This window comes from Dasypus novemcinctus, chromosome 14 (assembly GCF_030445035.2).
Source record: "Dasypus novemcinctus isolate mDasNov1 chromosome 14, mDasNov1.1.hap2, whole genome shotgun sequence".
NCBI classification, from domain to species: domain Eukaryota; kingdom Metazoa; phylum Chordata; class Mammalia; order Cingulata; family Dasypodidae; genus Dasypus; species Dasypus novemcinctus.
The window spans coordinates 76627906-76642139 of NC_080686.1; the positions used below are offsets into that span (position 1 = coordinate 76627906).

The window sequence follows — 14234 nt, forward strand, 5'->3', positions numbered from 1 at the left end:
GATAAAGCTGGATGGCAGCCAGTTTGTTTGTTCTGCAGAACAGATCTTTTTGCTCCTAGTCCCCTCTACTTCATTTTATTCTTCTCTCCCTTTTACTCTCTACATCCAGGCTCTGTTTTCCTGGACTATCTCATCAAACTCTTCTTCAATGTAAGGCACTTCCTTCTATGCAAGCTGGACTGATAAAATTCATTTAATCTCAGTGGGAGTGGGACCTATTAAAATTGGTTGGATCCCTATTCCATCTTTCCATTTTTATTCTCTTTCACAGAATTTTGTGTTTTGTTTTGGTTTTTTTGTTTTGCTTTTTGTGTGTTTTTTTTTTTACAGGGCTTTTCTAAATTTGTGATTACAAGTGGGCATTCTTAAATACTTGCTGTTTTTTCTACCACTAGATAAAAAGAACTATGGAGGAGATATGCATTATGTCTGCTTTTGTTCATAGGCTCCTAGCACAGGACCAATTATATATGTAGACAAACAATATATGTAGATAATGACCAGACACATAATAGGCAGGCAATATGTATCGACAACGAATGTATGAATGTATAAATACTCATCTGTCTAACTGGACTTCCCTTTCCTCTCTACACCTCATCCCTAGTCATACCTCAAGACTTAGCTGAAATGTCTGTTTTCTATGACCTGCATTCCCTTTCTTCTACAAATGCCATACTTCTGTGCATCCATAATGTTTCACATGTTCTTAAATTATAATATTTATACTATTATATTTTAACCTGACTGTGGAATCTTGATACCTCATATCTATCATGGTGCTTGAAATGCTACTGAAAGATGATCTTATGATTTGAAATCCACAATAACTGAAAGAAATTTAACTCATTATAATATTGTTACTTTATATTTTGTATATTTTCAACAAACTATTTATATAATTTTAAAAACAGTGAGACCAATTATTATTAGTTGTTCTATATATCAAATCATAATAGCATCTAGCATTTATTGAGCACTTATTTTCCCATTTTTTACCAAGCTTTATGATAACTGTCATGAATACATTATCTCATGTAATCTTCCTCTCAGCACTATGAGATAAACAGCATTACCTCTGTTTTTAGATCTAAGAGCACAGACTCTTAGAGAAGACACATTAGTTAATGACAGGGATAGCTTTTGGAGTCAAGCAATCATGTACCCCTACTTCAATTCTGTCAAATTATTTTCTGTGTTATCAAAGCTTCAGTTTATTTGTTTTAAAAATGGGGATAAAATAATGAATAAATAATATATGTGAAAAAGAATGACAGCAAATTGCTTACCACTTGATGTTCTGTCAAATATCATTTTAAATTACTGAGACTGAGAAATGTATTTGATTTTGCTCAAGTCACTTCATTGATTAGAGTGAGAGTATGGCAAGACCTAGGTCTTTAAAATGTTAGTCTGTTGCATTGCTGTAAACATCATTATCTGTACCAAGTTCTGGGTTGGTTAAATAAATTCTGCAAACATTTCAGAAAATTACAGTAGTATGCATACAGAAATAATATTGTTTTTTGTTTCACATTTAGCAATATAACTTTAACTCATCCTAGAAGATCTATGAGGACAGAATTCTCATAGGTCTATATCCTAAGAACTACATTTTTTCCTACTAAGGATAGTCCTTAAAGTATCATTATTAAAAAACAATAGAAAAAGTTAAAAAAAATTGTAACTTAGGTAATGCATTGTAAATATAACCATCATCAATAATTTAAAACTTCTATTTTATATATCATATATACTTTTACTTTGTCAAAATAGTGTTTGTAAATGTTAGTTAAATTTCAGAGTGTCTGTAACTGTAAGCAAGATAGCTCCATTCATCTGCCCTGTGAGATCTAAGTCCCCTCTCAATTAGAAGCAGAGTGGGCATCACCATGCCAAAATGTTAAAAAATATATTAATTTTTTATACCATAGATACTTTAACTTTGTAAAAATAATGTTTGTAAAAGTTATTTAAATTATCATTTAGCATTTTGATAGGATTTTAAAAAATCTGTATCAGCAAAATGCTTCAATTAGAGGACAAATGCAAATTCAAAGTTAATTTTTAAAGATTATTTGATTGTTATGTAAATTAATTGCTGTCACGGTATACTATGTTCATTGTCTAGGTTGTTTGTAAACAATTTTAAACCAATAAAATTAACACTTATTTTTAAGATGGAGGTAACACTTATATTCCAGTTATTGTCACTTCTAAATAATACAAATGTTTATATAAAACATTTACAAAATGGGTTCACAGTCATTATCTTGTTGGAAACTCATCTTATATGAGTTAAATTTCATCCACACTATACAAAAGAGGAAATTCAGGCATTTTCAAGATGAGACAATTAATGAGTAGTAGAATTTGAATTCAAACTCATATCTTTAAAGTCCAAATCCCATGAATTTTCACTTACAACATGAGAAAAAATTAATCATTTAGACTCTGAGAAAGTGTCTGATGGAGTTGATACATTATTTAACTAGTCATCATAAGATAATTAAAAATTATTACTAGAAGCATATCAATGGAAAATATAACTACCACAGATTTGTGTTTTACATTGAGACCTTCATCTTCTTATTTTTGAAGTTTAAATTAAAACAAAATTTGACAATGTAAATTAGTAAAAAAAAAACAATTTTAAATATTACCTAAAATCTGATCCAATTCTTTTCCCATTTTCTGGTTCTCCTGGATCTGGGCATAAATTGGAAGCTGTTTTAATACCTCCCTCATTTACTGTAACAGCAGAAAAAACAAACATATGATTAAAAATCAGATTTTTTTAATCTATTTAAACATTTACACAAAGCATATTATTATATTTTATTATTATAATCAATTATAGAAAGTTAAAATATTACTTTATAATTCCATCAAAATGCAAAAGCATTATTTCTATTTGTAGATCTATATGAAAATAAGTAAGATGTTCACAATCAATGACATACTGAATTCACTGATTTTATTCTGCAAATTGACACATTAACATCTACCTTATTTTTAATTGACATCAAATTGCAAAAGCTCTGGAAATCTCATTCCCAGGGTATTAGCAATTTAATTTGAGTTAATCATCAGTAGTAAAGTCACTACCTGTTTTGACAATTATTTAGGTCACTGTTTTTAATGTTGCAATAGAAAAATAATACTAAATGGAAAATGTTTAAAGTTATCGGCACATCCTGTATTTGGCCTATAGCAAAGCAATTTGGTTTGCCAATGTTAAAGAAAAACAAAAGTTCAGAGAGCCAATATGTCATGGAATTATGATATTATGCTGAAAGCCATTATAATGTTTAGCTTCAACAATTTCCATGAATTTTTTTACTATGCCATTATACAAATTTTCAGCAGTGTTTTCATAACATACAATTAATGAAAGATTTATTAATTTTGTCATTGAATGTTATTGCCCTGAGAAATGCATTCCTAAATAGAATTTTTTTTTCAGTGGGAAGATTAATAAAACAGATAGTTCTGAAATGTCCAAGTGGTGTTATTTTATATATTCAACTGTACAGTGAACTGGAGGTTAACTTCTATTATTTTATTCTTCATTAGCTCGTTTGCTCTTTTTAAGAACAGAATAGTTTCTCAAGGTGATTCTAATGTAAAGTAATTGTTCAGAACCACTGGTTCACAGCATCAGTTTGTTTAGATTGGCCACCAATGTGCTCAAACTGATTAATCAGAATAGTAACACTGCTATCAGATGATGACCCAACAGTCATGGCCATATTCTCAATTACATATAAAATTGCATATCTGGTCCATCATTGTATAAAAAAGTTACTTTCCTAAATATCAGTGACAATATTCTTATTGCCAACTTTATTACAAGGTCTTCAATTCACGACAACTTAAGACCTTTTGTTGACATCTCCTGGGTACTTTCTACCTTTCAGCTTTGCAGCCACTCCTTTGTTTTGATTGATTTCACATATAGTTGAAAAATTTAAAGGCAAGGGTGCACAAATCTCTATATTTTACAAATTCCTCATCCCTTTAAAATTATGCCTTTGCTAATAACTTTCAATTGATGGTTTTACCATCTCTTCCAAGCTTCTTTCATGTTCCTTCATGCTCCTATTAGATAATCCCACCAAAGCTTCCATTGTCATTTCATGTAGGTGCTCAATTGAAAACTAATAACTTTAATACTTTTGTGATTCCATTATCATCCATCTCCAATCCATATTGAATACTAGAGGAGAACTAAATTTCTTAACACACAGTTTTTTATTTCTGCCCAATTATCCTATTACTTTAGATTTTCTAGTAATCTATTGTACATCCCATTAGTCATTAATGTGCAGTCATCACTCAAGGATAACCTACTCTTCAGTATTCCACTATTTTACTTACTATACTCACTCCATGCATTTGTTTGTGTTTTCTCCTTTTCTTCCCATTTAGCTATCAAAAATTCTAACTTTCAAGATTTAGCTCCAATCCCATTTCTTTGAAAAGGTAATACCTCAATTTTCCAGATTAGTCTAATACACTTTTTATGTAAATTGGAGTTTTTTATTTGGGCAATTTCATATGAAATTTAAAAATTATTAATTATATTACAAATTAACAATTTCACATACTTTAATCATACATACAAAGAGGTTATAAATTTGCTGTTGATAGGGAAAATTTCAAATTATTTAATATATACACAATGCTGAGAAAAGGGCTTAATAATTTTTAAATAAATATATACTAGTCATGCAATCTACAATGCCTTGAATATTTTATTGATGAATAGAGAATTTTCTATGGGAAGCATCCTATTTCCTATTTCTTAAAAGCTTTTGAAAATATTGTAGTACATTTTATTAATATGTGACATTTTTAATTTGGTGAAGAAAAGGAAAAAGCAGTTGTATGTCTTGGGCTTAACTATTTTATTAAATTACATTAAATAACAGATTCTAAATTAATATACAATTGACCTGTGAATGTATTTTTAGGAAATAAAAGTTATAAAAATTCCATTTTTTCCATTTCACCATTATTATCTTCTCAAAATGTGAGTCTTGGTTAAATACTTTTGCATGAATTTTAACAACAATTAATACTTACAAAGTACTAACTACCTGTCAGGCACTGTTCTATGTGTTTTACAGGTATCAATTTATTTAATACTCACAGCAATCTTAAAGGTACCTACTATTATTATACACATTTTGCAGGTAAGAACAATGAGGCACAGGGAGGTTAAGAAATGTGACTAAAATCATAGTGCTATTTAGTGCCAGAATCTAGATTTAAACCAAGACAGTCTGATTCAATAAATACACTAAATCCTTGAACACTATGGGTTCTCTAGAAAACTCAATAGGGCAGAAATAATGTCAATAATTAAAATTCAAAAGACTTTTCCAAAATTTTTATCTTAAAGTGTAGAACATATTTATTTATAATTCTTACCGTTTTCTCCTACTAAATCCCAGTGCCTGTGATTTTAATCTTCAACTTATTTTAGTCTATTTGAAACTGTCAAACAAACTAGTGTTTTTGGACATCTGCAATAGAGGACAGACTTCCCAATTTAAAATGTAAGAATAACAGAAGAGCTGTTGTATGTTATATATATTTAAAGTTCTTTAATTAAACTATTTAAAATTAAAAAAATAATTAGAAACAAAGTGTATTATCTTTCTTTCTCTGATACATCAATATTTCAGAATTACCCATAACTAAGTGATGCCAAGACACTCAATGTTGTTAGCAAACATTCAATCAGTTGTTCTCACTACACAATGCCAATTAAGCAATTGGACATATTTATCACCTTTACTTCTTTTAATTTGAACAGTAACTTGTAGAATGGTTAAGAACGGGAATGTCCCATAAAAGTTTAATTGCTTGGGGCAGGTGCTGCCTCTTGAAAACAGCACCATATATGAGGATACCATTTTTGGTCTGGTTTTTAAAGATATTTATTATTTATTGTTAAATATTATTATTATTATCTCTGCAAATGAGTTCTTTCCTCCACATGTCAGTGAAGAATAGAGAAGTGGGCAGAATTTATAGAATTTTTAAAACTGAATAACTCATTTCTTATAACATTAGAGTATCTTTGTTTTATGTGCTTATAAGATATGCTTTAAGTATCTCAATTACTGTTTTATATTATCATATATTCTAGCTTAAAAAAACCTTTAAAATCAGTCAATCTCATAATATTTTTATTATAAATATATTTTCTAAGGCTTCTGATTTTATATAGCACAAAATCTACCCTAATAACAAAAAATATGTATATATTCTTACTAAAAATTACCTCCAAATTACCTTAGCCAGCTCGTTATATTGCTACATTTTTCAGATTTTTTTTACATTAGATTTTAAACTTTTATTCCCCCTTATAAAATACAGAGCTTAGTGGTATTTTTTCTTTACTCAAACATTATGGAGGTTGACGATGTGTTGTTTTATACTAGCATAGTTTATATTTTACAAAGTGTTGTCCTTAACTCATTTAGCTTCCCAAGAAAATATCAGCTCTTTGAGGGCTGAGATAATATGTTAGTTGTTCTTTTATCTTCTCAGTTGAGAATGTGCTGCCATGAAAGAGTAGTTCAAATAGAGTTGTGGAATGAATGGATAATGTGAATCAATGAAACTATGGGTTTGAATAAGAGGAAAGAAAAAAAAAAACATGTTGGGAAGCTCACAGTGTCTTTAATTCTATTTCAGTATTCTCAAAGAACCTTCTAAAGGCTGGCAAGGCTAGTAGTTCATTAAGTTCCCTACTTTAAAATATATAATATATATACACATACGTAAACTCATTTCTATTTTTTAAATTAAAAAATAAAACACCTATTGTACACTTTTTTGGCAAACCTACTCTTTCTGATGAAGAATAGGAGTGGATAGGAACTATTTTGACTTCTGGCATTAAAATTTAAAAAAAAAATCCTAAATTAGCCAGTTAGACAATCAAACTGTCCTCATGAATACTGCAACAGTTTTTCTGGACTTTTTGCTAATTCATTTCTTAGTTAACCTTTAAAGAAGCCACAATGGGAAAGCATGTTTTGGGCAGTATGTATAGTTCACATCCTTTACATGAATGCTCACCTTTGGCAGTGCCTGTATTACAATTGATTGATCTTCAAAAACATGAGATTTTTAAAATATTTACACTTGAAAGGTAAATTTCAGATAATCATCTCCCTTTGTAATTTTTTCCTTTGTTAAATAAATATCAAAAGAAATGAAGACCTGAATGCGTACTTGTTAACAGATATATAATAATGATCTTAAATTAAAACAATAACTCTTGTTATAAACAACCTTGAGAAGAATATATTTTTGAGACTAGTTATTGAATATCTAAAAACCAAAATGAAATTTAAAATAATGTTGACTTGTTATTTTGTGACTGAAAAAAATGGCATAATTTGTTCTGTTTGAAGTTGAATTAAATACAAATTTAAAAATACAAGAATATTTTTATTTTTTACATATAATATAATGAATAAATGCAAAAATGTTTTAAAACCATGAGGCAAATTATCAATTTTTTACCTCAAAATCACCTTTTTTGATCATATTTTGCCTAGAATTGTAAAAGCACGTATTCCTTCAAAAATGTAGTTTTAAAAGAGTTTTTTCTTCAGATAGTCTGTCTAAATTCTTTCGCCATCATAACTCACGTATACAAACAAGGCAATATATCAACAACTATAGTTACATAAATAATGCCTTGGTAAATTCTAGATTTATTAATAAAAGCAGTCTGAATTTACCAGAACATCTGCAAGTTTGAAGCATGCAGCATATAAAATGAGGAAAGGGTAACTTAGTCTTATATCTTATAATTGTACTTAGAATTCCAAAATAAATATTATGGACTGGACAAAATTATTAGTGAAAGGCAGTAAACCTAATATTGAGTCCTGAAAACATTTATCTCTGGACACTGTTTTATTTGATGTTGATATGATGAAATATGATATGTCAGATCTCATTATCTGACTTTTTTTTCCTATTTTTGTTTTCTATAATGGGAAAATGTGTTTCTCTACAAAATGTGTCAAAGAATATTATGTATAAGTCAAATATTATAGCATTATTTCCCTAAAAACAGACAATATCAATTTTTAAAACATTTTAACTTTTAATTATATAAGTAAATACTTTGAAGTGAACTATTTAGTGCTTTCCTAACAGTGAAGCCAACTTGATCCATGAATTTCTATTGATATCTACTGTTTTCAGTTTAAGCAGTCTCAATTCTAACAAAATTGTAAAAATCACATTATAAAATCACGACACCTTAACATACATTTGATAGCATACAGACCCTAAATGTGTTTCTTGATTTTCGAAGTTACTGCTCAATTTTTGTCATTTGTTTGTATATATAGGACAATAAATATGTACATGAATCTGTTCCTGTAATGAATGAAAGAATATTATTAAAGAAATGATTAGAAACTTATTTCAGTGGATGATTTGGAATTGAAGAAAATTCCAACAATGCTGATGCTAAAAAATATAGATTTGTTGAAGAATAAAAATAAATAGCCTATATGTCATGTACAGTAACCACTTCAGTATTACTGTCTAAATGCCATTTTAAAAGAAGCCTGGTCGAATGTTATAAGTGACTTCTTTCAAAGTTCTAGTAGGTATGTGTATGGACAGTGATGTAGGGAATGTATTCAAAGAGTTAAGTTATAACATAAAATATAGATTTCCAAAGTAAAATATTTTATGTTTGCTTATGGAAATATTGACCAATAATCTAATTCAGAAATTCTTAATCTGAGATGCAAGATGTACTTCAGATTGTTGGTAAAACCCTGAATTCATAAGCAACATTGCACATTGAGGCAAGGCATAAATATGTGTATTTCTGGCCATTGTTCGATAAGATTTTCAAAATAGTGTATACTAAAAAATTAAATAAGGACCTACATTAAAAAGACTATTGACTTAAAGTATTTGAATAAATTAACTCAAAGGAAAAATACCTTCTATACTTAAAAATTATTTTTAGAATTTCCCTTAGAAAAATAGTATTCATGTTGAAATTTAAATATGTTCTAACAAAAATTCCTTAGAAACCAACAATTTTATGAATTTCACTTTTTTCCCCTCACCTCCTGGAATTACAAAACCAGAGTATCCTCAAACCAAAGTTCCAAAGAGGTTTTACAGTTTGAAAGATGGGAAAAAATTAACAGAAAAATCCAAGTTGGGGAGCTTACCACATTAATCCATTTAACCCATTACATATATAAATATAATAAAATAGTGAATAATCATCATGCATGTTACATAGATATTAATGCAGTTAATTTGGTCAATATACAAACATTTTGATAAAACACACACAAACAACACAGACACCACAAACTTCACTCTTGCACTAGAGAAAGTAACAAAAAGGAGTACACTCACAGAGAGAAAACTTGTTGCTGTTGTCTTTCCCTGGAAACAATTTAAATCCTCTAGATTTAAAATCTATGGCCTTTTTCACTAGTTAAGAAAACAAACAAAAACATGTATCAGGAAATACAATTTTAAATGAAATTCAAGTTAACAAATTTTGTTAGCATGGAATTATGCAAGTTAAAAAAAACTTCTTTCTTAAGCCTGATGCTATTGGGTACCCAGTGGAAAATTTAAAAAGAAAAAAAAAATGGAATCACTTAGTAATCTAATACTAAGTATTTTTAATACTTATCCACATTTTTGCATCAAAGCAAAATAACTATTTGTCATAAACCACTTGAATTCATCAAATTGTAATGGAATTAATTAAGCTTGGAAAAGAAAAATGCTGAGATATTAAAACAATAAGAAGAATTTAATGAATGTGGCTTTAGAAATAAATACTTTTTAAAAGGAATTTAGCCTAATTGAAATATTGGGACACATTTAAGAAAAAAGTATAACTGAATAAACTTAAAATACATTTCAGTACGTCTTCTATGTATCATTTCCTTTCATTATCATTTTTTGAAACTTTGATTAATGTCAGTCCATTTTTTACAAAATGTATAAAAGTATATTTCATCTATTTGGAGTCTATCTAAAATAACCTGGTTCTACTTTTGCTCTTGTGATATTGAAAATCAATATCATGAAGTTAGCATAGTCCATTTTGCTCTATATTAAAATAGATATAACTGGATAGCCTAAGTAAGAAAAACATTAAATACAAATTCAATAAAGTAGCTTGAGATTTTATTTTTTCTAAACTTGAAATATTTTAGAAATAATTTCTTCAATTAATCTGGTTAAAGGAAAAGAAGAAATGTTTCCTTTTAAGTGTAAATTATTTGATTAATTACAATTCTTATGGATTTTTTGAAATTCAGAAGATTATTTAAATCTTTATTGACATCAAATGAAGAAAATCTATTTCATTGGGAATGCACTAAAATTATTTTTTAAATGTTAGGCAATGTGATGTAATGAGTTATTTAAATTTCATTTATTTTCTAAAAATTAAAGTATAAACAAGAATGCAAGAGAGATTTATAAATCCTGCCACTGTATTATAATTAATTTTTACATATTTTAAAAATCAGGTTTATAGTTAAGAATGACCACTGAAAGTTGTTATTCAATGAAGTATTGTTTATGTTTTGTGTTTAGTAAAAGTAAAAATGATTTCTTGGTTAGATAGTTCAATTAATTTTTAATTGCCTTTTTGCCCAGTTAGTCAAATTATGGATGTTTTATTGGATATGATACATTTTAAAATGCTTTTTTATGTTGTTGTTAGTATCTCCAAAAGAGACATGATTTGATGGTTTACTGGAATACATAATTATGAACTATCTATACCTAACTATATTTGGGAAAAAAAAGAAGAAAATGTCCGTTGGAGGGGAAATTGAGAAATCCAATTCTTAACAATTAATAGTTGTGTTATTTTGGACATGAGGCTACTTTTTAAATCACAGTTTATTCTCTTAAAATAAGAAACTAGGACTAAATGAATGAGATTCTTTATCTGTGATCCTTTAATTAGAGTGAGAGAATGAATACATGCCACGCAAGTGAGGATTTTTGATGTAATTCTCTTCCTCCGCTTCCCCAGAGTAATTTAAAGTTTAATTCTACTGAAATGCTCAACCGTTCCAAATTTAGTCACTGCCACTTGTAAATTTTTCTGCTGTCTCTAAAATTCATCTTAACAAACTTTGCATTTTTATTTTGTGGCATAATTCTAGAATCCCAATCCAAACATGAATTATAAGTAGGAATTATACTCTACATTTCTGTACATTATATGATTTGACTGCTTAAGTATTACAAATGAGCCCGAAGAATTCATGATAGTTTTAACACAAATCTGGAATTCTAAAATAAGAAAACAAATGAAAGAAAAATAAATGAAAAGATTGTTAACCCAATGGTGAAAATTGCAAAGAAGAAAATTCAGTGGGTCAAGATCAATGCTATAAATAATGTCAATGAGAATAAGTGATGCTTAAAACTACAGGATCTGTGTGTTTGGGTGTGCGCAAGCTTGTGCGTGTATGTATGTTGTGTGTGGCAAGTTTATGTGCATCCTTACATCTAAATGTGACTCTCTGTATAGGTGAGGTCAGGGGCAATTCTTTAAGATACAGAGTAAATGTCTTTAGCTAAGAAAGTGTTAACTTGGTAAAAGGCATTTAAATGACTGTTAAATTAATGCTAGTTTATTGGTTTTAAACAGATACAGCACAAATTTATTTTTCTTTTTAAGTACCTACATGTCAGTTTAAATTGAAAAAAAAATCAGTATTTTCGAAGTTAAAGTTATAACTGTAATACAGATACAGAAGATGAAAGGTTGCAAGAAAATAAATTTTAAGAGATTAAAAGGATTCAATTAAATTGTTACAAAATTAAAATTCACAAAAACTTTAAATTAACAATGTTAAGCAGTAAACAAGTACTTTATATCTTTTTATAATTTAGAGAAAGAACATATACAGTGTACCTCTTCATATGTGAGTTGAAAGGAAAAATATTGCAAATATAAATTGCAATACCCTACTAAAAACCATATACCAATGAAAAGCCAAAATCCAAATATATGCCATAAAGATTTAAATTTTACTTTGTTATAAGCATATATATTAAAACCCAACATGTCATCAAGCACTGAGTGCTTTATTGTGGCACATTTAACATAAAACTCTAATCTGACATTTGTAACAGGTGTATTTCAGGAATAAGAGTGTAAAAATTATTTTATTATAGAGTCAAACTTAAAATGTGTTGTTCTTTTTTATTACAGGCTAAAGTACTGTTAAAAGGTAGGGTGTTACTTGTGACAACTCCCTGTACAGTGATCTTCTCAAAGGCAGGGAAAATATATCATTCATGTGATAATACTGGAATGAATGTATTATTCAGTAAATAAATGAAATGTGAATTCGGGATCATTTAACAAATGGCATTTTGTGGGAAAATTTGCCCTTCTTAATTATAAATTAGGAAGGGACAGAGTGATAAAAAGTTGAGATAAAGCACTTTTATATGTAAAGGCTGACCATTTTTAAATATATGATAACTGTACATCTCTAGTAATTACAGAAAGCCTTAAATTCAAGAACTGTGGCCACATGCTCACAATCCACATCCTTTGTCTACATTTGCTTTACACATAGTAAAGAATTTTTATTTTTTATTACATTTTTATTTGAATAATGTATGCTTTTTTGTGGTGGTGTTGTTTTTCTTTTTAGATTAATGGAAATTTTTTACAATAGTGGAAATGTTTGGCAGAAAAAATATCAAGCCGCCAATCAAATTGACCTTTGAATAGTTATAAGCCCTGGGCACTGGGAAAACCACTTGATTTCTATAATCCTCTTGAAAACAGTTTTAAATTCTTAGTAGATCATTTCTGTAACCTCTTTCAGATCAATTATTCTATTATCTTCAAAAATGAATTTTAAACTGCATTTAAAAACTTACAAAGAGAAAATGATACTGATTAAATGTTACTTAACCTTATTTACCTTCATATTAATCAGCTAAAGCCACATATTTAAAATTATTTAAATTACAATGGCTATTATAAAAATAAACTATATATGTACATATATGATAGAAAGCATGGTTTTATTTCAATTATCAGCATTTTTGTTGAACAGGTGTCATCTGACTTTATTTTTTATGCTAGAGAACTTGTCAGTTTAATATGAGAAGAGAACATGTGAAATTAGGAAGCAAATAGACTGGAAATTGTGGACCCAGTTTTTGGTGCTTGTCTTTAATGTTAGGAAACTATTCATATTTCACAGTTAGGAAAGAGAATTCAAACATCAGTTGTTTGTTTGGAAAAGATGACCTTTAAGCTGTCCTTCTATCACTGAGTTTCTATAACATAAAGTCATAAAACAATCTTAGGCTTCAGGTGTCTTGTTTGAAAATCTGTGGGCTTTTCATCATAATTTCACAAATCACTTATCCATTATTTATGATTCTATTTAGTTCCTTTTGTGTATACAGTGAAAATTTTGTCATTTTGCAGAATATTTATCTTAAAAAGAAAAGAAATCAGAAATATTTACTATTAGTAAGTAGCAGATTTTTTTCAATTTGAAGAAACATTATAGGGTATCTTATAAAGATTTATGACATTATTTATTAAATGTCATTAGAATATCAAGAAGCCCTCAAAGTTTACCTAGATTTAATTCTAATATAATAACACAGATAAAATAAATACAATATTCCTATTTTGTATTTATCTTAATATTCCAAGCTTGTAGTATTTATTTCTATAATAAAATAACTTGGAAGTATCAGTGATTATATGAAAAATCTGTGATTAAATCAGATTGTGAAAATCCTTTTGAAAGGGAGCAGAATTTCCCTTGGGAACATAAATCCTTTGTCTCTTACTGATTTCTTTTTTGGTTTATTTTTGTTCCATTTTATTTAAAAAATATACAAAAATGCCTTTTTCTTCTTTTGTACTACATTTGATAGCATGGCATCAGGATACATAATTTTTATTTTTTATTTGGAATTAATTAATTAAAACCTTATCTTTTTCTTACAGTCAATACATCATTTTACCAATAATGAAGGAAAATGATTTCCTTTAGTTTTTTAAATTGGAAATGGAAAACTAATGTATGTGTATGTGCATGTTTGATTTGGGGAATATGGCATATCTCACTATTGGCAGTAAATTCATTTACATGGGTATTAAGAAAGAATAAAAAAAAAAAATCATTGGACCAGGA

The 14234-nt window shown here is 28.2% G+C and overlaps 1 protein-coding gene across 2 annotated transcripts in view; it reads right to left on the minus strand.

The window, feature by feature from the left end:
* Nucleotides 1-14234, minus strand: part of CSMD3 (CUB and Sushi multiple domains 3) — a 1328729-nt gene that overhangs the window by 812467 nt on the left and 502028 nt on the right. Inside the window, exons 8-9 of one of the 2 annotated variants that reach the window (XM_058275930.2) lie at nt 9430-9507; nt 2664-2751 (exon numbers count right to left, since the gene is read on the minus strand). In XM_058275930.2, coding sequence (XP_058131913.1) covers nt 2664-2751; nt 9430-9507 — 166 coding nt within the window. The remainder of the gene's footprint in view (nt 1-2663; nt 2752-9429; nt 9508-14234) is intronic. The other variant, XM_058275932.2, reaches the window with a different exon arrangement.